Source organism: Ursus americanus, chromosome 3 (assembly GCF_024610735.1).
Source record: "Ursus americanus isolate L20-20 chromosome 3, mUrsAme1.1.p, whole genome shotgun sequence".
Classification (NCBI taxonomy): Eukaryota; Metazoa; Chordata; class Mammalia; order Carnivora; family Ursidae; genus Ursus; species Ursus americanus.
Window position 1 is genome coordinate 47,614,774 of NC_142129.1, and position 24,285 is coordinate 47,639,058.

Here is a 24,285-nt window from a genome sequence, read left to right on the forward strand (position 1 = left end):
AGCACCAGAACTGGTCGGTGATTTAGGTAGTTTCCTGTTGTTGGGATCCACCTTTCTCTCGACAGCACGACACTGCCTTCATTACTTCAGTTGAAATCGTCTCCAGGTACCTGTGCGCGCGAGGGCTGGGCCGGGCGGGGCATCCGGGCCCTGGTCGTGCCAGGCCTGCGGTGGCAACCTCGGCTTTTCCCGCGCAGGATCCTCGTCCCTGCCTCCTTCTCAGCGCTTTGCCAGGCTGTTGGCTGCTATTCCCATCCCCACCTGGCCCCAGCAGGTATGATCAGGTTAGCTGCTGCTTGGCGGACGCCGTGGGCGTGGTAGGAATTCTGGGCCCCGGAGCCATTCAAGGTCAGGGGCGCACGCTTCCATCCTAGGCCTCCCCCCACTCCAGGCCATTCTCCTGCAAGGCTGGGACACTGCCAGTCCCAATCCAGGGTTGGAGATCGGGAAAGATCCCTTTGAGAGAGACTCAGGCCAAACTAGGAGGGACAGGGCGGAAAGGGGCTGGGATCCTGGCCTTGTCACTTACCCTTCTCTCTGTAAGCCGCCCTCTGCTCCCAGGACTCTTGCATTTTCTTCTTCTTTTCTTCCTTCTTTTCTTCCCTCCTTTCTTCCTCTTTTTCTTTTTCTTTATCCTTCCCTTACTTCTTCCTTCTTTCTTCCCTTCCCTTCATTTGCCTTTCATCTTCATTCTCTCTGTGCCCAGTTTTCTGTCTCCACTTCCTGTCCTCCCATCTCTTCCTCTGGTAGGGACCCAGGGCTGGCTTGCGGAGAGCCTGGGGGTGGGGGTGTTATTTTCTTCTGCGTGCTCACGTTGTGGTCGGAATCTGCCAAGGAAGGGTTCGCATGGGACAGCTGTCGGGGCTTGTGGATCTGGGCCTGGTTTGCCGCTGCACAGACAAGGCCTCGGTTATGATCACGACCGGATGGCGGCGGCCTTGCGTTCTTACTCCGTGGGTCCGCAACCACAGCCTGAGAGATTCGATTAGAGGGCATTCGTGGCATTTTTGTGTGCCCACACTGAGGGCAAGGAGGCCTTCGCTGGCCTCACTGGGCAACTGAGTCTGGGACCTGGGCTGAGGCCCAGCCAGGCTCTGTGGAGCCTGGCCACGCAGGGAACCCCGCCTGGAAGCTTTCTCCGCTTTCGCTGGCCTGCTGGTCCCAACTCTGACTTTAACCGCGATAAGGGAGCCCTGCTAGGGCAAAGATTGGTTGCTTGTTTACCCGTAGTTTCTGTCAGGTTCAGAGTCTGTTAGAAAAGGCATCCTTGTGCGGATGGGTGCTGGAGAAAGGGACCCTTCCAGCTCCAGTCTGTTTCAAATAATAGGGGAAAGGAATCTTAAATTCCACTATCATTGTGTTATCAACTTGAGCCCTTGTTGCAAGTTGTAGTCCACCGTTGGAGAACAGTAGAACCATTCTTGCTACCGAACTGAAAACAACTTTCATCCCTCCCTGCCCCCCAAAACACACACACACACACACACACACACACACACACACACACACACACACACACACACATACACACGCAGGGGCCTTCAGACTCATGCCCAAGGAGCTGTGCTTCCCTTCCCAGCTGTGGCTGCGGGCCCTGGAACTGTTTCCATTGCTCTGCCTGCGGCCCTGTTATCTGAAAGGCCAGCACACCGCTCTCCCCTTAGCTCCTCTGTGCCGTTTTCCGGACCAGAGTATTGGATTTGTTTTGGAGGCCAAGGTTTTAGAACTCTCAGGCGAAAAGAGGCGGTTTGTAATTACATCCATTTATTATTTTTTTATTATACACACACAGTCCCTTTCATTTCCAAAATAAAAGCTGACTCAAAAGCCTGAATATTTTCTCCCCAAATCTCTGGGCAGAAGGGTCATGTTAGGTTTTTCTGATTTTTCTCCTCTTTTAGGCACCAGTAAGGCCTTCTTAACACTCAGCGCCTGCTAATTATTTGGTAACTGTCCTATTCTGGGGGCTAAGGCTATTTAAATAGTCTTTTTATACTTAAAAAAAGTACTAATAATAATTCAAGGCTTCTCTGGGCAAAAAAAGTCGAAAAGCAACTGGGTGAGTCCAGCCTGTTTGCAGACAGTTACAATTAGGAGCGAGGCTTCTTCCAGGGTTAATATTTCTTAATGAAAATCTCAGAGGTACCGCGAACTGCCCAATATTTGGGACACACCGGGATGCGGTGGGGGTGGGGATAAGGCAGAGGAATTTACAAGGAAAGGAAAATATTACGGGGGAGGAGGCTAAGACGACCAGGACCAGCCACGTCGGAGTTCACAGTGTCGGCCACTTCCCTCTTCCGGCGAGAGCGGATAAAGGGGCACCCGGTTGGTCTCCGCCACTCGCTCTGGGGGAGAGCCCGGCATTTGAGGGTCCCCGTCCGGGATAGGGATGTATCAGGGTTTGGGGGAGGATTACTGGAACTGTTGGGGAGGATGAAGGCAGAAAAGGAGGTGGAAGCGCCCTCGCCGCCGGCCCTCGCCGCCGGGGAAGTGGCTAATGAGAAACACACTCTTGCAGGCACAGTGTTCGCACGTGAATTTAATTACCCCGTTTTTAGGAGTCGCTGCTTTCCGTTCGGATTTGGGGTGGGTTTTTTGTTCCAACTAACAGAGACCGCGAGGCCTTTTAATTTAACCCTGAAAGACTCTGAGGGGTGAGAAATACCCTCCTCGATGTGGCCAAGCCAAGGAATGGGATTAAAGTCAATGCCCCGTGCCCCTCCCCGTTTTAATTTCTAGCCCTGGACTTGAGCTGCGGTCGCCTAGCTTTGGGCCTCGTAACCCTTTTCAGCCGTCCGGCCTGGTGAAATCCGAGGCAGGGCCCGGGGCGGTGGCCAGGAAGAAAGGAAGGAAGGAGCCCTGAAGAACTCATACTGGGCCCCGAGGCCAGCCGCTCCGGTGCGGGCCTCCCAGCTGCTGGAGCCGCGCGGTCTCTTCGGCTGGACTGCCTTCTCGCAGGCCGATCTCGCCTTCCACTGAGGCTGCCTTGTGTTTTTTGCGCAGCTCGGGTTTGGGGAGTGCGACAAAGCTTGCAGAGCTCAGCGTGAAGGCCTTTGAGGTCTGGGCACAGGGTTGGGTCTCCTGCGGCGTTCGCCTGGGCATCGTGATTCCCGGCTGAGGACTAGGAGGGCGCGGGGGCGCGGGGTCGGGTTCGAACCCGCGGCACAACCAGGCCCTCAGACCCTTCGGCTCAGGCACAGCCGGGCGCTCCTCGGTGGCGCGCTCGCTGGCGGCGCTGCGGCGAAGCTGGGAGCTAGCTGCCCTGGTGCCCTGGGATCCAATGGGGCCGATTGCAGGGCTCCACAATAGGCGGTGCCCTCTCGGAGGGAGGTCTGTCCCTGCCCAGCGCGCTCGGGCAGGGGCGGTGGTGGCTCAGTTTGGGACGGATACTGCGTTGAATTTGACTTCTCGAGGCCGGCCGGGGGTAAACGCGCATCTCCGGGGACTGCAGGAATTATTTACAGGGAGCTCGCCAACCAAACACAACAGTCTAATTTAACCTTTCCAAGTCCTCATAAATTTTTACAGCTGGGAGCCACGGCGAAGCAAACGAATCTGTTGGTCGTTCCCAACTTCCCACCAGCCTGTGTGGCTTCTGAAACAATAACTCCTTATGAAATATCATAAATATAGATTTAAATACAGTAGAGCGAGAATGCGATTTGGCTGCTTTTTTATGGCTTCAATTATTGTCTAATTTTATGTGAGGGGCTCCACTGGCCGCACTCGCACGCGGGACCCGCGCCTTGCTGATGGCGTGATTAATTGTGATATAAAATAGTCCGCTTAAGAAGTGTGTGTCTCGTGGTGGCGGTGGGAGGGGAGGGAGTACAGAGGCAAGGCCAGATTTGATCTTTTAATCTTCGTTGGCCACAATTAAAACAAACCCGATCGTGGAGCGCCGCGATCCCTTTGCATAAAAACATATGGCTTTTGCTATAAAAATTATGACTGCAAAACACCGGGCCATTAATAGCGTGCGGAGTGATTTACGCGTTATTGTTCTGCCGGGCGGGCACGTGACGCGCGCGGCCAATGGGGGCGCGGGCGCCGGCAACTTATTAGGTGACTGTACTTCCCCCCCTGGTGCCACCAAGTTGTTACATGAAATCTGCAGTTTCATAATTTCCGCGGGTCGGGCCGACCGGCCGGGCACGGGGCACAGCGATGGCCACCACGGGGGCCCTGGGCAACTACTACGTGGACTCGTTCCTGCTGGGCGCCGACGCTGCGGACGAGCTGGGCGCGGGCCGCTATGCGCCCGGGGCCTTGGGTCAGCCTCCCCGGCAGGCCACCACGCTGGCGGAACACCCCGACTTCAGCCCGTGCAGCTTCCAGTCCAAGGCGGCGGTGTTCGGCGCCTCGTGGAACCCGGTGCACGCGGCGGGCGCCAATGCGGTGCCCGCTGCAGTGTATCACCACCATCACCACCACCCTTACGTGCACCCCCAGGCGCCCGTGGCGGCGGCGGCCCCGGACGGCAGGTACATGCGCTCCTGGCTGGAGCCCACGCCTGGCGCGCTCTCCTTCGCGGGCTTGCCCTCCAGCCGGCCTTACGGCATTAAACCTGAACCACTGTCCGCCAGAAGGGGTGACTGTCCCACGCTTGACACTCACACTTTGTCCCTGACTGACTATGCTTGTGGTTCTCCTCCAGTTGATAGAGAAAAACAGCCCAGTGAAGGCGCCTTCTCCGAAAACAATGCTGAGAATGAGAGCGGCGGAGACAAGCCCCCCATCGATCCCAGTAAGTGTCTCCACCCTTCAGACCGGCCGCCGCCTCCACGCCGGCCACCAGGATCTGCCAGCCCTTCAGCTTTCTCTTGAGTCTGCCTTCGCCTATGCTCGGAGCCTCTTGAGCAGGGGCCGGGAACCAGAAGTTGCTGTTTAGGATGCCTCGGATGGGGCCCCAATTCCAGAGAGCAGTGACAAGCTGGCTGCTGGGTTCGGGGGGAGGGGAGGCGGCTGCTGCCGAGAGAGGGGGGGGCGGGGCGGGCGCTGCCGGCCAAGCCAAGACCAGCCGCCCCTCTCCCTGGCTGCCCGGTACCAGGACAGCAATACTTTGGGCCGTTCTTCGAAAGCAGCTCGGCAGAGAGAATCTTTTGTGCGGCTAGATTGTCCTGGAGCGGCGGCAGCGACTGCAACCTAGACACTGGAGAAGACGGCCGATCCCCTCCACTTCTTGCCTTCAGCCAGTGGCGGCGTAAATCCTGCCCAAGATGAGGCTGTAGGCGACCGGGCCACGGTGGTCCCCATGCCAGATTATTCAAATAAACTGGAGAAGTGATCAACGCCCTTGGGGCGCCTAGGGGCGCCATGCCGGCTGCCCGGCTCCTGCGGCCTTCCAGGGAAGTCAAAGAAGGAATGGGGAAAGTAGAAGGAAAGGTGGGGAAGGGAGGATACAGAGAGAGAGAGGTGTGTGTGTTAGCGAGAGGGAGAGGAGAATATTAACGTTACAGGAACACAGGGCAGCGTGCTTTCCCCCCCTGCCTGGCAAGAAGAGGATCTATTTTCAAATTTCACGCCTCGCACTGTGTGCAGAGGGTGGAAAGAAGGAGAGGAAACGGACAGGAGGATAGAGGAGAAAGGAGGGTCTTGTAAGGGAGGGGGAAGCCGAGGTTTTACTGCGTGCAATTGTAAGTGACCGTTCCTCTGTCTGTCTGCCACGATTCCATTGTGTACGGTTCCACAGCCCTTCCCTCACCAATTCAGCCGCGTCCTGCACTTTGGCGGAACACCCCAGGGGGTTCCCTGGCTCCCAGTGGAGGGGGAGGTAGGTGCTTCTCCTCTTTCTAAATCCTCTGTCTGTCTCCCTCGCAGGCAACCCAGCTGCCAACTGGCTCCACGCACGCTCCACGAGGAAGAAGCGCTGCCCCTACACCAAGCACCAGACGCTGGAGCTGGAGAAAGAGTTTCTGTTCAATATGTACCTCACCAGGGACCGCAGGTACGAGGTGGCCCGACTGCTCAACCTCACCGAGAGGCAGGTCAAGATCTGGTTCCAGAACCGCAGGATGAAAATGAAGAAAATCAACAAGGACCGAGCAAAAGACGAGTGATTCAATTGGAGTTCGTTTAGAAAAGAGAGAGCGAGCTAGAGAGAAAGAGAAAGGACTGCCCGATCCCTCTCCCACCCCTATTCCACCCCAGCCTGCACCACCCCGCACAAAGGGGCTCTAAAGTCCAGGCCTCATCTCCCCCTGGCCAGCCCTGCTCAGGCTGGCTCCCCCCGGCCTGCCGCTTTGACGGAGGAGGTATTGTAAGCTTTCCATTTTCTATAAGATGAAAAGAAAAAAAAAAAAAGGTGGGGGGACATTTTCGCTGATGGCTGTGTGTGCTAGCTTGTATATATTTTTTAAAAAAAATCTACCTGTTCCTGACTTCCAACAAACAAACAAAAAAAAACTACCTTTTTATAATGCACAACTGTTGATGGCGGGCTGTATAGTTTTTAGTCTGTGTAGTTAATTTAATTTGCTCTTTGTGCGGCAGAGCGATCTGCCCAGATACTTGAACACTGTGTTTTATTGTGGTAATTATGTTTTGTGACTCAAACTTCTGTGCTGGGTGACGCACCCGTTGTGATTGTGAGAGCTTAGAATTCAATTTCTACTCAGGTCGTTGATAAGGGAGAAAAACAGTTGCATAGAGTATAGCTCTGTAGTGAAATATGTCTTCTGTATGACTAGGCTGTTAACCTTTGATTGTAAACTAGCTGTAAGGATTTCCCAGTGAAATAAAATTTTGAAAGAAAGAAAGTGTTCTCCAGGATGCATAGATTTCATGGTTTTCTCCTCTTTTTGCAATGTGGCCATTTTAGTCTCTACACACGCTATAGACCTGTCTTGTTCATTGTATATATAATCCACATATTAAAGAAAAAGTAATCAGACAAGCTTGAATATTGTTTTTGCACCAGATGAACATTGAGGAAATTCGGAGCTATACGTATGTGCAGAAGGTTACTACCTATGGTTTACATTTAATTTTGATTGGGGGGGGAATGAATGCTTATTGTAATGGAGTTAATTTTATTGATAATAAATTATACACTATGAAACCGCCATTGGGCTACTGTAGATTTGTATCCTTGATGAATCTGGGGTTTCCATCGGGCTGAACATACACTGTATATTTTGCAATAGTTACCTCAAGGCCTACTGACCAAATTGTTGTGTTGAGATGATATTTAACTTTTGCCAAATAAAATATATTGATTCTTTTCTATTTATTGCGGGTCAGCTCTTTGCACCTTTTCCTCCGGGATAGGGGAGCGTGGGCAGAGTCTCTGGGTGGGGGCCGGGGTGGAGGAGGACAGAATCTCAGTTTCACCGCTGGCGGGTTTTTGGAGCGGGAACCTGCCGCAGCCAGCGGCGCTCCCACTCCCGCCGGCTGCCTGGCGGCGCGAGCAACCGAGGGAAGCTGGGCAATGAGGGGCGGCGAGGCCTAGCTCCCGGGTTTGACCGGTCCCATTTGCGGGGAGGCCCAGAGGCCTCTGAGGAGCTGGGCTGGGGTCTCGGGTCTCGTTGGCCAGTAGCAGTGAAAGGCCACCCTTTCATCCTGGTGCCCCAAGAAATTTCCCTAACCCGGGTCCGCTGAGACTCCTGTGGCCTTCCCTGGCATGGGGCGGGGAGCGTGAGGGCAGGACCGGGAGCTGATGGGCCTGCCTCCTGAGGCGTCTCCGAGGAGGGAGACAAGAGCCCCGCTGCCCCGACGCGGCCGCCAGGACAGACGTTTGGGGACTCTCAAGGGACCGAAGTCTTGCGCCCCCGCACCTCAGCGTCCTGTCAGGCTGGCCCAGGGGATTCTGGGTTCCGTCCCGCACTCCCCTCCCGAGCACAAGTCCTGGCAGAGGCAGGGCCTAGGCAGCCGGAGAGCTTGAAGCGCCATAAAAGCAAATGAGGGCTGTTGCCGTTTATGGGGTGTAAAGGGCTGCGGGGGGAACAGCCACAACTGCGGAGGCCCAAGCGCCTTATGGATGTGGCCAGAGGGTTCAGCCTAATCTCCCCCCTTTTCTTTTCTCGCTCTCCCCGCCCTCCCCCCACCACCCCGAGACTGCTGGAAAGTTATCCGAGGTCCGACGCCTAAAGGGGGAACCAGGACGCCGGGGGATGGGTCTTCCCCTCACACCCCCACCCCCACCCCGCCGCCAGGTTTGGACGCCCTCTGTTGTTGCAGACAGAAGGAACTTCAAAGAATGGGCAGTAAGGGTGTGCCATAAAGGCCGGGTCTGCGAACTGTCTGGAATTCGGCCCTTAATGAGTTTACAACTGTCCAGCCCCAATTAAGATTTTCCACCAAAGCCCTTTCATTTGTTTGCTCTGTCTGCACCGATAAAGCGGCTGCGGAAACAACTCTTTTATGGGCACTGCGCTCTCGGCAGCGTAGATTCCGGGCTCCACGCACACACCCCAGGGACTGGGCCCTCGCCCAGCTTTGGGAGTGGGGCGCCGGGCCCGCCCGGGCGGCTGACGAAGTTCAGGCGGGGCCGCCGGGGCCGCAGTGCAGAGATTCCGCCAGCAGATGGCAGTATGGCTCCACGCAAGAGGCGCCCGCGCCGCCATCTCCCGCCGCCGCAACCCTGGGAAGTTCCTAAGATGTCGACTTGACGCTAGCCTTTCTCGAACGGGAGCCCCAGATTTGAATGAACTGCGGTCGTATATTTTCTTTGCTGCTCACGCCGGGGCCGGAAACCTCGCTGGGAAACAAGCAAGCGGTGGCGCTCGCTTGGTCTGCACCGCTCCCGCCCCCTTTCGTCTCCCCGATTCCGGAGGCCTAGCGCTGCGTGGCTGCGGCTGTCCGGCGGCTGCGGGGCTGTAGCTCCAGGCGCGGGGGTGGCTCTAGGGTCACCGTCCCCAGGCCGGGACAAGCCCTCGGACGCTCGGAGAACTCGGTTGACCAGCGGACAAACAAGGACTAAGGCCTACAGCCCCGGGACTTGGTGACCCCCGAGACGGTGTGCAGAGGGCGCAAACCTTGGCCAAGGGTCCTGCGGCAGCCGGGGAGGCTCCCTAACGCTGCGCCCCGGTTCGAGGCCCGGTGAGCCAGCAACCCGCAGGAGAGCCAGGACCCCAGGACCCAGCCGCCTCGAATAAGTGACAATAAAATGAGGCGGCTGAGAATCGGGGGGGGGAAGGCATTCTTGGTGACTTTCTAGTGTGGGTTTGGCGGCTTAATTGCCCGGGATGGGGAATCCCTGGGAGCACACCCGGGACTGCTTTGATTGTTCTAAAATAAATGCGATGTTTAAAATAATTATAATAAATCCTAGCTCCAGGATAGGAGTTCACGTCGTGAAAGCTGCCCTTGCTTTCTCTCGCCACCGAATTTCCTCGGCAGTGGAGCTGCTCAGGCTGCTCTGGTTTCCCGTGTTCAGGAGGTGAGGAGGAGGGAGGGGACCCCAATCTAGGTCCAGCCTATCCTGGACCCTGGGCGGGGAACACGCCCCGGAACCTTCCAGGAGGCGGCCACGAGTGCGGGTGCGAGGAGCAGCCCTGGTGCAGAATGGCTTCAGAGGGAAAACGCAAAGCAAACAGAACCCTTCGAAGCACCCCGGAGCCCTGTGAACACGCCACGCGGTGTATTTATTTGGGTTGTAATAGTCTCTGCCAAGCCCACAAAATGTTTACAACCTGCGTCTCCGCGTTGTACACGCTGTAAAACTGGGGACTGGATTTTGGCTGACAGATCTCCTGAGTGTTTGTCTCTCTCTCTCCCTCCCTCTCTCTCCCTCTCTTCCTCCCTCCCTCCCTCCCTCCCTTCCCTCTCCTCCCTTCTTCTCTGTTTATATACACACGTTGGGATTGCAGACACACGTCTTCATTATATTTCCTTATATAACACACAATATTTCACAGCATCTGATTGTAAGAAGGGTTTTATAGCTTCCCCGAGAGCCGCCCGTGGTCATGTATCCAAGCTGCAGATAGAAAGCTCAATTGATGTAACTACAAATAAATGGCGAAGGAGCAGATCCGTGGCGACCGCTCCTCTCCGCCGATTACGGAGGCTCCAGGTAGGCGCCGGCCGGTTGGGATCTCAGAGGCCTCCTGGACCGCCACGCCGCGCCTCCCTTGCCCTTGGCCGGCGGACGGCTGGGAGGCGGCTCTCCTGGCTCGGCTGCCTGGGAAGCGCTTCTCTGTTAGCTGAGCAGACAACCCCCCCCCGCGTCAGCCCCAGCTCCTTTGCACTCGCCCGGCGTGGATGTGTCCCCGCGCCGCGACCGGGGACTGCTCAGTGACTGAAGAACCACGCGAAGCCCGTGCGAGGGGCGTGGGTGGAAACGTTTCCAGAAGCAAATCGCCATCCGCCAGACTTGAGGCTTTCCCAGAGCTGGGCTTATATTCTCAGCTGGGTTTAAATATCGAGCACTATTTGGTAACAAGAAGCAAGGGAAACACATTCTGCTTGGTAGGTAGGAACCCAGCTCCAGGGCAGCAGTGAGAAAAATGTCTTTATATGAAGACGGCTCGGCTGATTAGAAACCGCCCGCACGTGCCTGCTCCAGGCTGATCGTCAACGAGTATTTCTGTGAACATTATCACATATAACCCAGTGCATTTCTGTCTTTTCAGCCAAATAAGTAGGAAATCAATGGCTCGAGAACATGCGATTAAGGAGGCCTTACTGAAAGCCTGGCTCTGACTGGCCTTTTCGTTTTAAAACGCTGCCACCGAAGGCTGGAGGAAAGAGAGAAGCCCAGAAACGAAAGAAAGGATTTGGCACCCGCGGGCCTCGGCCCAGTTGGCTGACTTGGGCCCAGAAAGGCTGAGGCCTGGCCGGCAGTATCTGGATTCTCCCTGGCCCAAGCGGAGGGGCAGCGCGCCCTGCCAGGACCGTTTGGACCTGCGCCGGCCAAAACCCAAGCAGGGATGAGCCTGTGGCGTGAGCTCCCAGCCCTCTGGCTGGGATTGCGTTCCTTCCCGCGCTCCCCAAACTCTGTCCCCACTTGGTCTGGGTCGTCTCACTTCGGGGCAGGTTTTACTTTAAACGCCATCGCTGTCGGCCGCTCCAGCCGCCCGAGTCTAGACAGACGACGGCAGCGGCGGCGGGGCCGGGTCTTTCTCTTTGCATCTTGCTCTGTGTCACCAGGGGAACAATTTATTGGTCTAAAGCTGTCTAATTCTGCCTCTTTGATCTCCTAGCTTTCTTGCTTGCTTCATCTTCCTTTAACTTTTTTAGGTTTTTATTTCCTGCCAGAAAGCGATGCTATTTGGAATATTTAGTTTTTCTTCCCTTCCCATGTTACAACCTCCATTCCCCAACTGAGACATGCTATCATCCTGATCCTCCATAAAGGGCATCCCCGGATATTGCCCCCCCCCCAGCCCCTGTGCCCCCAGGGGAAACCAGCAGGCGCCCACCTGCCCGGACAGCCCCCCCCACGCCCCTGGGCACTCCGGTAGGCAGGAACTGGGGCTCCTGTTGCATCCGGGTCTGAACCCTCTTGCTGCCTTTTGTGCTCCTGGGACCCCCAGAGAGGGTGCAGTGAACGGGCGGGTGGCCTGGACCCTCTGAAAGTGATGGGAAGTGCTTTGTACACAAGGAACCAAACTCTATAATTTAGAGGAGAATTTCCGGGGCAATTCCATTGTGAGGTCGGGTTTATGGTGTGCAATCGAGCTGAGCAGTAAAAGGCACACTGACCTGGCGGCTGGGCTTCCAGCACGGCCTGAGCAGTTTATGAGGCGTTTAGGGGAAGGGTTCGCCCCACCACACTCCACCGAGCAGTGGGCGAAAGGGGCTTCGGTTGGTCCAACCCTGCGCAGGGGTTGGAGGTTTGGAAAGGTAAGCTCCACGCTTTGGGGTCCTGGATGGGAAGGAGGGAGACTATTATGTGTTCCGCTCTCTGTGAGCCAGTCTTGGAAATGTGAAGCCACCAGAACTGGGTGGTCTTTCTAGAGGGGTCCCCCTATTTGTTTTGGGGGTCTCCAAAAGAAATGGAGATCCATAGTGGGCTGAAGTCCCTAGGTACCTGGGCCCCCTTCTCTCCTCTCAAACTGGCTCTAAAGTATGTATTGCTTGCTCCCAGGCACCCAAGCCCATGAGGAGCTGGTGGAGGCCCATGGGTGGCCCCGGTGAAGTCTTCCAGAAAAGTCCCAGCGCTAGGGGTACCTGGAAAGGTGTGGGGCCTGAGGTTCCTCCAACCTTAGGGGAAAGAGACTTGGTTCCCCCTTGAGCGAGGGGGAACCAGAGGTTGCTGGGAGGACAAAAGAGTGTCCAACTATTTTTTAGGCTGCCAGAGGCCAGCCAGGTGCCCAGGAGCGAATGCACAGAGCCTGCCAGGGCAGCGGTGTCCAGGAGGAGGGAGGGGAACCCCACGTTAATAAATCTGTTGGCAAATGAGGCTCATTAATAGATAAATATTTCACTGCTTCCTTTAAGACGGATAAACAGTGTGCCGCCGATTAAGGAAAGGAAGCTGGGAGACGTTGACTTTATTCGAACCACATGGTTCCAGTTTGCGGTGGCGTTCTCGCTGCAGCTGGAAGCGACGCTGCGCCGGGCCCCATCTGGATCATAGTCTAAGTGGGCCTATTGCCCGGTGGACCTCGGCGGGCGGCGGGGAGTGGGGGAGACGCGGGCAAAGAAACGATTTGCCCGGAGCTGAGACTTGCCCCTGGGCTGCCGGTGGGGCAGGCGGGTGCGCAGAGTGTAGAGTCCCTCCCTAGTCTGGGTCAGTAGACAGGGGTCGGGAGGGCCTGCAGGCTTGGTCCAGAGTTCGGTAATAGGCTAACGGAGGCTGTGCCCGGCCGACCCCTCGCAGCCTCTGCAGGCCAGTTGTCCACGCTGCGGTGGGCAGGGCGCTCGCGCGGAGCCTCGGGGTCCTTTTCCCGCGGGAGGCGTCAGGCCGGCCAGGAGCCGGCAGATTCGTTGGCCACATATTTGAGCCTCTTCCCCTTCCATTCTAGGCTGCCGCGGGCCCCGCGGAGCAAGACCACCTGTGAGGGCTGCTGAGATTGGCGGAGGCGGTCATGTGGGCGGTCACGTGCTGCGGCGAGCTCCGTCCAAAAGAAAATGGGGTTTGGTGTAAATCTGGGGGTGTAATGTTATCATATATCACGCTACCTCGTAAAACCGACACTGAAAGCTGCCGGACAACAAATCACAGGTCAAAATTATGAGTTCTTCGTATTATGTGAATGCGCTTTTTAGCAAATATACGGCGGGGGCTTCTCTGTTCCAAAATGCCGAGCCGACTTCTTGCTCCTTTGCGCCTAACTCGCAGAGAAGCGGCTACGGGGCGGGCGCCGGCGCCTTCGCTTCCACCGTACCGGGCTTGTACAATGTCAACAGCCCCCTCTATCAGAGCCCCTTCGCGTCCGGGTACGGCCTGGGCGCCGACGCCTACGGCAACCTGCCCTGCACCTCCTACGACCAAAACATCCCCGGGCTCTGCAGTGACCTCGCCAAAGGCGCTTGCGACAAGGCGGACGAAGGCGCGCTGCACGGCCCGGCCGAGGCCAATTTCCGCATCTACCCCTGGATGCGGTCTTCAGGTAGGCGAAGCAGCTAGGCTGGCGGGGTGGGCGGCCGGGCGGACAGGCAGCGGGGAGCGCCGGGCTGGGGAGCGCGGAGCGCGGACAGAGGCGACTGCGAGCCGGCGGCCCCGTGACTCCTGGCGGCGCTGCCTTTCTGGTTTTAATTAGAGTCAAGGCGCCATAGCGTGGAGAGCCCGTAGCATTGTATGTAAATGAGGCTCATAAAACTTTTTATGACCCAATTAATGGGTTCGATCCTCGTAAATTTATTTAACTCCATTTGCCTTGGAATTTTAACATTTTGTTCGCTATTCTCTCTTTCTCTCTCTTTCTCTCCCCCTTTTTTCTCTCCCTCCCTCCTCCTTTTCCTTTCGGCCTGGCTTTTCTTTTTCAAAAGCAGGAAGAGCCAGACACATCATCAGGGCCCCTCTTACTCCCCTGTGCCAGGGGCCAGTTAAAGGAGGGGTGGGGAACGAGACCGGGGACAGGGGGTCGCAGTGCCCGTGGAAGGTCCGGGGATGGGGGCTTGGTCTTCTAGGGAGGAAAGGCGCCCCTGGAGTGCGGACCGCCCGAGGGTCACCCACTTGCCTAGCAAGGGGCGGGGGAAGCGGCCCATCTCGCCTTTGAATGGCAAAAGCGCAGCGTCTCCCACTTGCCCACACTCTATATTTACAATTTCCCTTTGTCAGGGGGAAGCAGGACATTGTGGAAGCCTAGCCGGCTGGAAAGGGCGGTTGTAAAGTTGGGATTCTGAGCCTTTCCTCCTCACACAGCTGCCTGCGCGTCGGGCACCGCAGTTGGGGTCTTCCGCTAACACTCCCGCTCCTCCCCCAGCTCCGTTCGGGGGCGCGGGCGGAGGGGGGACGCGCGCCCGGCTCAGCGCTGGGAGAAAGGTGCAGGCTCTGGGACGGCGGCCTGGCTAATGCACTGTCCTGTCTGTCTCTGTTGGTTTATCTGTCCATGTGTCCATGTGTCCATGTGTCCGCATGTCTGCTCCAAGGGCCCGACAGGAAGCGGGGCCGCCAGACCTACACGCGCTACCAGACGCTGGAGCTGGAGAAGGAGTTCCACTTCAACCGCTACCTGACGCGGCGCCGCCGCATCGAGATCGCCCACGCGCTCTGCCTCACCGAGCGCCAGATCAAGATCTGGTTCCAGAACCGCCGCATGAAGTGGAAGAAAGAGCATAAGGATGAGGGCCCGGCCGCCGCAGCCCCCGAGGGCGCCGTGCCCGCCGCTGCCGCCACCGCCGCCGCTGCCGCCGCCACCGACAAGGCCGACGATGAGGACGAAGACGAAGAAGATGACGACGAAGAGGAGGAGGAATGAGGGGCCAAGTCGGGGCCCTGGCTGCACCAGACAGTCGGGAAAAGCGTCTTTAGAGACTCATTGATTTTATTTACAAAAGTGGAAAAAAGAAAAAGAAAACGTAAAAACAACAACAACAACAAAACAGTCCCCAACCTGCACCCATCTGCCCCATTACCCACTTCAGCTCCCATCTTTTCTGGACGGAGCAGCCGCCTAGACTGGGTCCCCTTGGGGATCTCTCTGCCCCCAGGACCCCCAGCAGACACCCTTCCTAACCCCAGTCCGACCAGCTCGGTGCTGGCACGGCTAAAATACTACCTAGCACAGGCCTCGGCCAGAGGCACCCCAAACTACCTATGGGCCCAGCCCCAGTAGGCCTCCACTCCCAGGAAGCCCAGCATGTCCCAACACTGGCAGACACCCAGCACCTCCCCCATACCGGCAAGGACCTGATTTTCTCAGTACTACCTACTCGTCCCAAACTACCTATTTTGTGCTCACTGGCTCGCCTGCTACCTAGTGCCGGGCCCTTCCCCGGCCAGGCCCCTCCTGCTTCTCCCTGGCAGCCTTTGAGGTCCCTGAGGCTGCATGGAGAAGGCGCTGGGGTCCGGGGACCAGGGTATTGGCTTCTATTTAAATTGAAAAATAATATATTTATTCCAAAGCATTCTAAGTGCTGCAACCTAGAATCCCTCCTTCTCTGGCCTGGGCACCCCAAGTTCAGGCCCATTACCCCCACCTCTGGAGGGGAGCATTCCCAGGCTAGCTGCGGATCTCTGGGTTAGCTTCTGCTTAGTAGGACTGCAGAGATGCTCCCAGCCTCCCTGCACCTCCCCTGGCCCCTATGTCCTACTGTCCAGCCGTGTTGAATATGTACACCCTGACTTTTCCTACAATAGCAAATATTGTATATTTGAACAAGATTTTTTTTTTTTGGTCATTTATATAGTCTTGAGGCTCATTTGTAAGGCAGTGTCTTGACTTGGGAAGGATGTGTTAATGGGGTGACTTTGTAGCATGGTGTGTTGTCTTGAGCTAACTTTATAGCTGGTGGGGAGGGCCGATGCCCTTCCCAATGCCCTTCATCTCTTGTGTTGTCCTGCGTCCCCCTTGTCCTTGTAGGGTCTAGCTGGGGGTTCCAGGAATGGGAAGGCACACTTCCTGTCTTGCCCAGCTAACCGTGTTTTATGTAACAGAAAAATAAAGATGCTTGGTGACAAAAAGGTGTGGACTGCTTTATACAGGGGGGCCTGGGAAAAAGAGGTAAGCCTGGCTGGGGTTAGCCTAGCCAGGGTTTGCTATGTCTGGATGCCCACAGGAGCTTTGGGGAAGCAAAAGTGGAAGGACCAATAAGGTCCAAGCGTTGAGTGTCCATGTATTGGCGTATACGTATAAGTCCCTTTTTGTGTGGCTTCTAAGGTGTAGATTTGTATAAGTATGTGTGTACCTCTTTTGTATGTGTGTTTTATGTATGTCTGTGTGTATTACTCATGTATTACGTGAGTCAGTAATTTTATGTAATTCTGTGTCCAAAATTGAGTGCATGTATTTCTGTGTCTATAATTGAGTGTGTGCATTTCTGTGTGTCCATAATTGCATATGTGCATTTCTCCGGAGATTTTCATCTTGGTTTTGTGTGTGTGCACAAATATCTTCCAGATCTCTTGAAAACGGAATCTTCGATGGATACATTATATTCTATGAATCTCCCTACAAAAAAAAAACCTCCACAAATTCCATGAGCAAATCCAAAATCTACCCTTTCCTCTAAGGCTGTGGGGTGGGCTTGGAAAGGGGTATTACCCTGCCAATGATCCCGAATTTTCCATAAGTCCTGAACAGGGCCCTATGCTAGGAGGTGGGATTCAGGGCCTCTGACGCAGCCCCCCTCCCACCCTGCATTCAGGCAAAGCAAGGGCGCCCGGGGAACAGCACTGCAACTGAGAGATATGGGAAGGGGCAGGGGCCCCGCAGACCGGGCTGCCGAGCCTTGGCGGGGGCGTCCAGGTGCTGGGAAGGTGGAGGTCTGGGTAGGGGCGAGGGGCGATGGGGACAGCGCAAAATAGGCTGAGCTGGCAGGCGATGACCTCGACTCCAGTCTCCTGCCTAGGTTGGGTCCGCTTCTTACTGCTCTTTTAATAAAACCCGGCCCAACTGGGTTTGTAAAACCTGCGGCCCCAAGTCGGGGCGGCCTCCGTGGTAAGATGGCGCCGGTGTAAGAGCTGCCTCCTCTTAGTGATGGGGAAAGGGTCATAAATCCGTTGTTGTTTATGAAAATTTACAACTTTGCAATACAACTTTATGAGTTGTTCGGCCCTTCCATTGGCCGCTGTCGGTCATGTGGATGGGAACCGTGAACATGAACTTTTTTATAATTTCCCTTGCGAGAATAGAGCCGCATTCTTTTGCTCCGCTCCGTCCTGCCTGCTTCGGAGCTCTGCCTTCCAGCCGGGCTTGGCTGCGCTTTGTCCGGCGATGGCGAGCGAGACGAGGCCCTGGCCCGGCCCGGCCCGGCCGCTCCCGCTGGAGGTGGGGCGCGTCCAGTTCCCGGCGCCGCGGCGGCCGCTTTGCAACTCGCAACCTGGCTAATTTCCTGCGTCCTCTGGCACCAGGAAGGAGGACGATTCGTCTCCTCGGCTGCCCAAGCGACAGCTGTCAGAGGGGCAGGAGCTTCTGGGAGCCGCCATCTGAAGGTGAGACATGTGGGGAGACAGGAGCAAAGGTGGTGAGATGGCAGCCGGCGCCGGCGGCGGTGGGAGAGGGCACCCAGGGCGGCTTTGAAGGGGGCATACTCACCCCCGCCCACACTCACCGTTCACACTTGCCCCCCCATCACGCGCGCGCGTGCACACACACACACTCCCTTTCTCTCCTCTCCCTGGCTCACCATGGCAGTAAATGCCAGCCTTCCTTCCGTGGCACAGCGTCCTGGCATGGGGCAGGAGCTCTGTGGTCTTCTCTCTCTTCTTCCCCAGCGACCTTGCCGAGCCCCAATGAAGTGGCCCCGCACTCGGCGTTCCCTACCAGCCTCTCGCGTTTGGATTTTTTTTTTTTTTTCATTCATGACCCAATTGGCTCGACTGAATTCCCCAACAACCGGAGACAGTTACCGACCTGGGGAGGTGGGAAGAGGTGAGGGCAGAGTGAATTAATTGACAGGCGTTTTATTCGTATCAACACAGCATCTTCTATTCGGAGGGAATCGGTTTCTGGAGAGAAGGGTAGAATGAGGAAAAAACAAACAAAAACTTACTAATTCAGCCAGGTTCCTCTGCTGATTGCCTGCTTCCCTTCACGCGGTTTCCCGATGACAGAGGTGTCTGAAGCGCGGGGAGAGGGACTAGGTGCGTGGGTGGAACTCTGTGTTGGAGGAGAGGATGGGGTTAATTGGCTGGGTGTTGCTTGGCGGGAAGTTTCGGTGCAGAGAAAATAGTGGTGTTACTGAGTGTGGCAGGGGCCGCAGCTAAGGTTGAAGGAAGGACGCGAACCGAGTCTGGGCGATAGGGGGACCCCCCACCCACCTCGGCGCAGCCGGCTGGCGACCGCACGCCCCACTTTCCGCGAGCGGCGAGAGGACCCTGGAGCCGCCCGCGGGGAGGCACGGAGGGTGCCGTGGGCGTTTGGCTTTCTGTGGCGCGGTGGCACAGACCGCGGCTTGGCCTGGGTGCGCCTCGGCCACGTTTGCCCCAGGAGCTTCCTGGGACTGCGACCAGAAACGATCCTGAGGTTCTGGGCTCGAGTTCTTTTTGTTTGTTTTGTGGCTTTGGTTGTTGTTTTCCCACCTTAAGATAATACCTTGGTATGCGTTAGAAAATTAAGAAGGAGCTGTGGATGTTTGGGACGGCCGCGCGCGCTGTGGGTGCGCTCAGGGCGGATAAAGCGGCGCTTTTGCGTCGCAGGGCCGCGGGCTGTCTGACTGCGGCTGCCGCGGGCACATTATTTATTGCGACCGCGCCGGGCGCTCGCTGCTGCCACGCTGTGGCCGTCGCCGGGACCGACGCCAGCCGCAGCCCCGCGTCGTGCAGCCTGGCGCGACTGCTGCGCGGGCCCCTCAGAGATTCCCAAGCAGGCCGAGGAGAGGGGGGCAAGGGAGGACCAGAGGGGCGGCCTCCCAGGGCCTGTCGGGAACCTCCCCCGCCTCGGCAACCCCTGACAAGAGCTGGACGCCCGACTAGCCTCGGGTCCTCCCCCCACCCCCAGCGCCATGGAGACTGGTTGCACAGGCGGCCTGGCACGTCATGGCTGCTTCTGTCCAAACTGCGCGTCCCAAGGCGCCCCCGGGGCGCACGCTGGTGCGGGGAAGGCGCCCGCTGCGGGATTTTGAAATCGGAGAGACCACTCTTGGTCCCGAGGCCTGCAGGCCTGGCTGGCCCTGAGGAGGATTGACTATGGCAAGGAAGGCGGGCTTTGGCGTCAGGCGAGGGCCTGTGACAGGCAGAGGCCGCACCTGTATGCTGTGGGCTCTGGCCTGGGCTACAGATGCAGGCGGCCCGGGGGGGCCCTCAAGGTCCCCCCCACACACCGGCAGGCCGCCCTCCGGGCTGGCGTTGGTCGAGTGGGCAGCCCAGGGAAAGGGCGGACTGTGGGGCCCCGCTCGCCATCCAGTCCCCTTTGAAGAACCGCTGAAAGGTAAGTGGACTTTCTCTGTGGCTTTGACCTAGAAGAGAGAGTCCTGGTAGCCATTCTCACTATCCCAGGAGAGGCTCCCTCCAGCGTCTGGGGCTCCTATTCTTGCCTGAGTGTGGTGTGTCTCTCTCGCTCTGTTTCTCTCTCTCTCTCTCTCTCTCCATATATATATATATATATATATATATATATATATATATATATATATATATATATATATATATATATATATAAATGCCTAATGCTGGTTGGAGAAATAAATTGGGCCATTGCCAACATAAGATGTACCAGCCTTGGCTAACACATAGAGATTTCAATTTATTTTTTTTTTCTATCTCAGTGCCTATAGAAGCTAGAAATACAATGTTTTTGGGTTTGTTTGTTTGTTTGTTTTTTGGCTCTTAGCTGAGAAATTAAATTCTGTCATTGTCTGGGGGTAATTGTTAAATTAAGAATCTAAGTCAAACCATAACAAATAATAACAATAGTAGTATATGGAGTAAATTGCCATCAGTCCCAATACTGTATGAGACCTGGAGGTATGACACCGAAATTATAAATGTTAACATTATCAACATCTCCCAACAGTTATTTTTGTCTTACACAATAATTTGTTTGAAATCACTGTCATCTGATGCTCTTGTTTAAGAAACAATAACTCAAACATGGTTTTCTTTGGACATAGCTTTTAAAAAATAGTTCCCTTTAGAATTTTTAACTTGAGTTTTCATTTTCACCTATCGTGTCCATTCTCTGAGGAAATTCGAGGGAAATATTACATTCTATCCTCTCCTGCCAGGTCCTTCTTTATATATGCAAAGGAGAAACTTTCCCAGCTTGGATTAGTTGGGGCACAGGCAGAAGGCTTCTGGGTGCAGCCCCCATCGGGTGGGCAGAAGCCACTTTCAAGGGTGCTCGCTAGGTTCTGTGGAGGCCACCCGCAGCCCAGTCCTTTCCCAGTTTTCTCCCTTTGAGGGAAGTGAGGGCAGGGGGAAAAATAAAAAAAGCGAGGAAGAGATTAAGGAAGTCATTGGCAGATTCCTAGGAGGGCATCGCCACCCCCCCCCCCCCGCCCAAGTCCTGAACCCCATGAGCCTGCATTCTTCAGAGTTTTACAGATCTTACAAACATCCTTTGGAAAATCAACCAAATTGTATAAATAGTCTTTCTTCAGCCTCCACAGAATTGAGGATTTTAAAGCTAATTCAAGGTTTTTACAAGCCCAACAAATACAGTTGTAAAAATGCCATTGGAAAGATATCACATTTTACAAAATGAGATTGATCCATGTTCTGTAAAAGTCAACTATCTCGAAGGCACACCTATCAAGCAAGGGAAAGCAACCCAGGATATGCTTTTCACATCCTGCCTGGGGAAGGACAGGCCTGGGACCACGGTAAAAAGCAATGCAGACGGTTCCTGGAGCCGTGGAGGCAGCTATTCCCATTATTGGAGACTGCAGGCGGCAGGCCCCCAACAGTCCCAGGAAAGGCATGGAAGAGGGTACACCCCTGGACAGTGAGGGCTATGGGGCGCCCAGCAAACCAAGCACATCAATGATCTCACAGCCTTGGGACATCCCAGCTGCCCTTTATGCCTGGCTGGGCAGGGACTTTGAGTCGCTGTGCCTCGGGAATGAGGACAGAGATTCCACATCTGGATCTGTCTCAGCTCTGAGCAGTCCGGGTGTCGGGAGGGCGAGTCCCAAGTGCTCGGCGAGGGGAGCAGGTCCCACGGCAGGCTTCGGAGCTCAGTCTCAAGGCCACTCCTCTGTAGGTCCCGTTCTTGTTGAAACCAGTGCTTTCTGGCCTCCCAGTTCCTGGGTTCAAAGGTGGGACGGGGACGCACAGCTTGTGGGGTGCTTTGAGGCCACGCAGTCGCTGGCCTTTGGAGGGGAGCCCGGCGGCACTCAAAGGAGACGTGTTGTATGTGGGAGGATGGGGCCGGCGGGGGAAGACGTTTGGCCGCATCCTGGTCAGCTTGAGGTGAGCCTTCCGCACCCGGCGGCAGGGAGGCCCAGGCCCTTGGTGGGTGTAGGGAAGGAGAGCTGGAAGGGATGCACCGATTCCTGATTCCTAAGGTGCAGGAGTGCGGAGCAGGACTCGAAGGCCTGGTTTCTCAGACCCCCTTCTCCAGCTCTGGAACCCGCACCCACCCTTAGGGGAGTGCGGAGGGAGGGGCAAACTCAGGGCCCTGCCCGGAGGGCAGGCCGACGGGGAGCAAAGCCTTCGTTGTCACCGCCCCTCCGGGCGCGGGGTTGTCAGGTTTCCTGTTTGGAAAGAAAAACCAGCAAAATCCGACCAGGCAAGAAAGGGAGGAGGAAGGAGCGGGCCTGGCGGGGCCTTTGCGGCGGCCCGGACTCCAGTGCCCCTACCCCGGCCTGATTCGCACGCCCCTACCCGGGCGGTGCCCGCCGCTGGCGTTCGGGAAGAGAGCCGGGCCGGCTGGCTGTGCGCGCCCATTAATCTGCCGGGCGGGCGGCGGGCGGGCGGGCTGGGGGCTGTTTGTAACTTTGCTGCCTCGGTCGCCGCGGTCCCCGGGGAGCGGGCTCCAGCGCTCGCTCCCATTGGCCGCCGCCGCGTCAGCTGGTGCGATTTGCTGCTGTCGCTTTTGGCGTTCGGCCATCCAGAAACAAACCAGTTCGATGACTACTAATAGTTATAGCCAGATGTACTAATACACAACAAATCACAGTCCTGCAGAGGGGCGCGCAAATGAGTTCCTATTTTGTGAATCCCACTTTCCCCGGGAGCCTGCCCAGCGGCCAGGACTCCTTCTTGGGCCAGCTGCCCCTCTACCCGGCCGGCTATGACGCGCTGAGGCCCTTCCCGGCCTCGTACGGGGCGTCGAGCCTCCCGGACAAGACGTACACCTCACCTTGTTTCTACCAACAGTCCAACTCGGTCCTGGCCTGCAACCGGGCGTCCTACGAGTACGGGGCCTCGTGTTTCTATTCTGATAAGGACCTCAGTGGCGCCTCGCCCTCGGGCAGTGGCAAGCAGAGGGGCCCCGGGGACTACCTGCACTTTTCTCCCGAGCAGCAGTACAAACCCGACAGCAGCAGCGTGCCGGGCAAAGCCCTCCATGACGAAGGCACCGACCGGAAGTACACGAGCCCTGTTTACCCCTGGATGCAGCGGATGAACTCCTGCGCGGGTAAGGCATTTCCCTGCAGCCCCCCCAAGAGAGTGGAGGGAGAGGGGGAGAGGGGCAGGGAAAGGAGGAAGGAAGGAGGAGACAGAGAAAGTAGAAAGAGGAAATAGAAAGGAGGAAAGAATGAACAAAGTTTTTCGGCTTTCTAAAGAGATTTTACAAACAACAACCACCACCCAATCCATTCCCAGTGAGGCAATCAAGCTGTGGCAAAGTGAAGGCGGAGCACTAGCATCCATGTAAGGTGACACCTTAGGGGATCCAGAGGGGTCACTGCCACTCTATGTGAGACTCTGTGACAGGGGCAACCTGAACAGAGAGCTAGGCTGGATGGGAGGAGTGCCTGCCCACACTTCACTCTGGTAACACCCTGCTCAGATCCCCAAGCAGGGATGGCCTTCTGCACCCATCACTGATAACTCCCCTTCACTCCCCAACCCATCTCCTTTCTGCCTTTCAGAAACCCATATAGATAGAGGCTCTCACTTGGCCTCTTCTAGTGTCTCCCTAAAGCCTTGGAGGGCCACATCCCCAGCCTCAGGATTTTTTCTCTTTCTCCTCCCTCCCCTCCTCCCCCTTCCACTCAACTGCTCACTCTTAGCCAACTTCTGCCTCCTTTTGAGGCCCTGCCTGAGTCTCACACATCCAGCTTGGGGGGAGCCCCCCACCCATGGGCTCTTTTGGCACCAGAACAGATAGCCCATCACAGTCCTATATTTCCAGAAACCCCAGATGGCCCATAGCTCCATCCCTTTGCCTCTGGTTTCCAAAAATTCGACAGAGAATCCTTTTTAGCAGAGCAGAACCTAATGCAGATTTTTAAACTGACAGTGTTTTGCTTTAAGATCCACTTGTTTTTTCAAGGGAGCTCTGCATTTCTCAGAAGGGCCATACAATTTGGGGGAGTTTGCAAAGATTTGAGGGGGCTGACCATTTTTCTTCCAAAAAAAACCCCAAAAAACCAAACATATTAAGCCCTGACATGTCTGGCCACAGTAACACCTTCACAGAGATCTGTGTGTGAATTCCGAGTGTCCACCCTACTCACAGGGTTCCACACCCATCACTTCCAGACACATACCCTACACTCCCACAAAAACACGACTCAGGTACCCTGAATTAAGAATGCTCTTTCTATTCTTTTGCTTGCAATGGTTTTCTTACAGGGCAGATTTTTCAAAAACTATAACTTCTCACTCCGAATTGTTTTAGGTGGAAAACATCTCGCTTGGTATGAAATAATCTTCTCCCATCCTGCCGGCTTTTGGCCTTAGACATAGCGAAAGAGGCTGGAGTGGAGGCGGGTGGTTTCCAGTTTAGAGGCCAGGGGCGCGGGGCTGACTGGTTCGGCTGCCGGGATGCTGGCTCACCGGCGCCCGGCCGTTTCTGCCCGCAGGTGCTGTGTATGGGAGTCACGGGCGCCGAGGCCGCCAGACCTACACGCGCTACCAGACGCTGGAGCTGGAGAAGGAGTTCCACTTCAACCGCTACCTGACTCGGCGCCGCCGCATCGAGATCGCTAACGCGCTCTGCCTCACCGAGCGCCAGATCAAAATCTGGTTCCAGAACCGCCGCATGAAGTGGAAAAAGGAAAATAAACTCATCAATTCCACGCAGCCCAGCGGGGAGGACGCTGAGGCAAAGGCGGGCGAGTAGACGCCTGGGCAGGGACCAGGCCAGCGCCGCAACCTCCCTCGGCTTTGCCCCCTTG

The 24,285-nt window shown here is 56.1% G+C and overlaps 3 protein-coding genes and 1 long non-coding RNA gene across 10 annotated transcripts; 3 read left to right on the forward strand and 1 right to left on the reverse strand.

Annotated features, from left to right (window-relative positions):
- Positions 1-280: 280 nt before the first annotated feature.
- HOXA9 (homeobox A9) lies at positions 281-7,234 on the forward strand. 2 transcript variants are annotated; one of them, XM_045792971.2, is made up of 2 exons: positions 281-4,750; positions 5,824-7,234. In XM_045792971.2, exons 1-2 carry the CDS (start codon positions 4,171-4,173, stop codon positions 6,060-6,062), a joined length of 819 nt encoding a protein of 272 aa, XP_045648927.1. In that variant the 5' UTR covers positions 281-4,170; the 3' UTR covers positions 6,063-7,234. The 2 variants fall into 2 exon arrangements, with proteins under 2 accessions (XP_045648927.1, XP_045648928.1); XM_045792972.2 differs by having other exon boundaries at positions 5,054-6,016.
- A 4,199-nt stretch (positions 7,235-11,433) lies between these two features.
- On the forward strand, positions 11,434-16,019 carry HOXA7 (homeobox A7). Of its 3 annotated transcripts, none has more exons than XM_087860959.1 (3): positions 11,434-11,790; positions 12,915-13,502; positions 13,885-14,627. In XM_087860959.1, exons 2-3 carry the CDS (start codon positions 13,124-13,126, stop codon positions 14,109-14,111), a joined length of 606 nt encoding a protein of 201 aa, XP_087717085.1. In that variant the 5' UTR covers positions 11,434-11,790; positions 12,915-13,123; the 3' UTR covers positions 14,112-14,627. The 3 variants fall into 3 exon arrangements, with proteins under 3 accessions (XP_087717085.1, XP_045648935.2, XP_087717084.1); XM_045792979.2 differs by having other exon boundaries at positions 11,478-11,790; positions 14,485-16,019; XM_087860958.1 differs by lacking the exon at positions 11,434-11,790 and adding an exon at positions 11,971-12,531 and having other exon boundaries at positions 14,485-16,019.
- Positions 15,665-18,704, reverse strand: LOC148110384 (uncharacterized). 2 transcript variants are annotated; one of them, XR_015723928.1, is made up of 3 exons: positions 18,049-18,704; positions 17,683-17,909; positions 15,665-17,482 (listed from the first exon to the last, which is right to left on the reverse strand). It is a non-coding gene; the product is annotated as an uncharacterized LOC148110384 (long non-coding RNA). The 2 variants fall into 2 exon arrangements; XR_015723927.1 differs by having other exon boundaries at positions 17,683-18,704.
- Positions 18,705-19,618: 914 nt separating this feature from the next.
- Positions 19,619-24,230, forward strand: HOXA6 (homeobox A6). 3 transcript variants are annotated; one of them, XM_045792984.2, is made up of 3 exons: positions 19,619-21,406; positions 22,316-22,577; positions 23,971-24,230. In XM_045792984.2, exons 1-3 carry the CDS (start codon positions 20,828-20,830, stop codon positions 24,228-24,230), a joined length of 1,101 nt encoding a protein of 366 aa, XP_045648940.2. In that variant the 5' UTR covers positions 19,619-20,827. The 3 variants fall into 3 exon arrangements, with proteins under 3 accessions (XP_045648940.2, XP_087717083.1, XP_045648939.1); XM_087860957.1 differs by having other exon boundaries at positions 22,463-22,577; XM_045792983.2 differs by having other exon boundaries at positions 21,265-22,577.
- The last annotated feature ends 55 nt before the right edge of the window (positions 24,231-24,285 follow it).

Coding starts and splice junctions, on each gene's coding strand:
- HOXA9 (XM_045792971.2), top strand. CDS start 4,171: ATGGCCACCACGGGGGCCCTGGGCAACTACTACGTGGACTCGTTCCTG. Junction 4,751..5,823: donor CAAGCCCCCCATCGATCCCA/GTAAGTGTCTCC, acceptor TCTCCCTCGCAG/GCAACCCAGCTGCCAACTGG.
- HOXA7 (XM_045792979.2), top strand. CDS start 13,124: ATGAGTTCTTCGTATTATGTGAATGCGCTTTTTAGCAAATATACGGCG. Junction 13,503..14,484: donor CCCCTGGATGCGGTCTTCAG/GTAGGCGAAGCA, acceptor GTCTGCTCCAAG/GGCCCGACAGGAAGCGGGGC.
- HOXA6 (XM_045792984.2), top strand. CDS start 20,828: ATGCAGACGGTTCCTGGAGCCGTGGAGGCAGCTATTCCCATTATTGGA. Junction 21,407..22,315: donor CGCATCCTGGTCAGCTTGAG/GTGAGCCTTCCG, acceptor TTCTACCAACAG/TCCAACTCGGTCCTGGCCTG. Junction 22,578..23,970: donor GCGGATGAACTCCTGCGCGG/GTAAGGCATTTC, acceptor TTCTGCCCGCAG/GTGCTGTGTATGGGAGTCAC.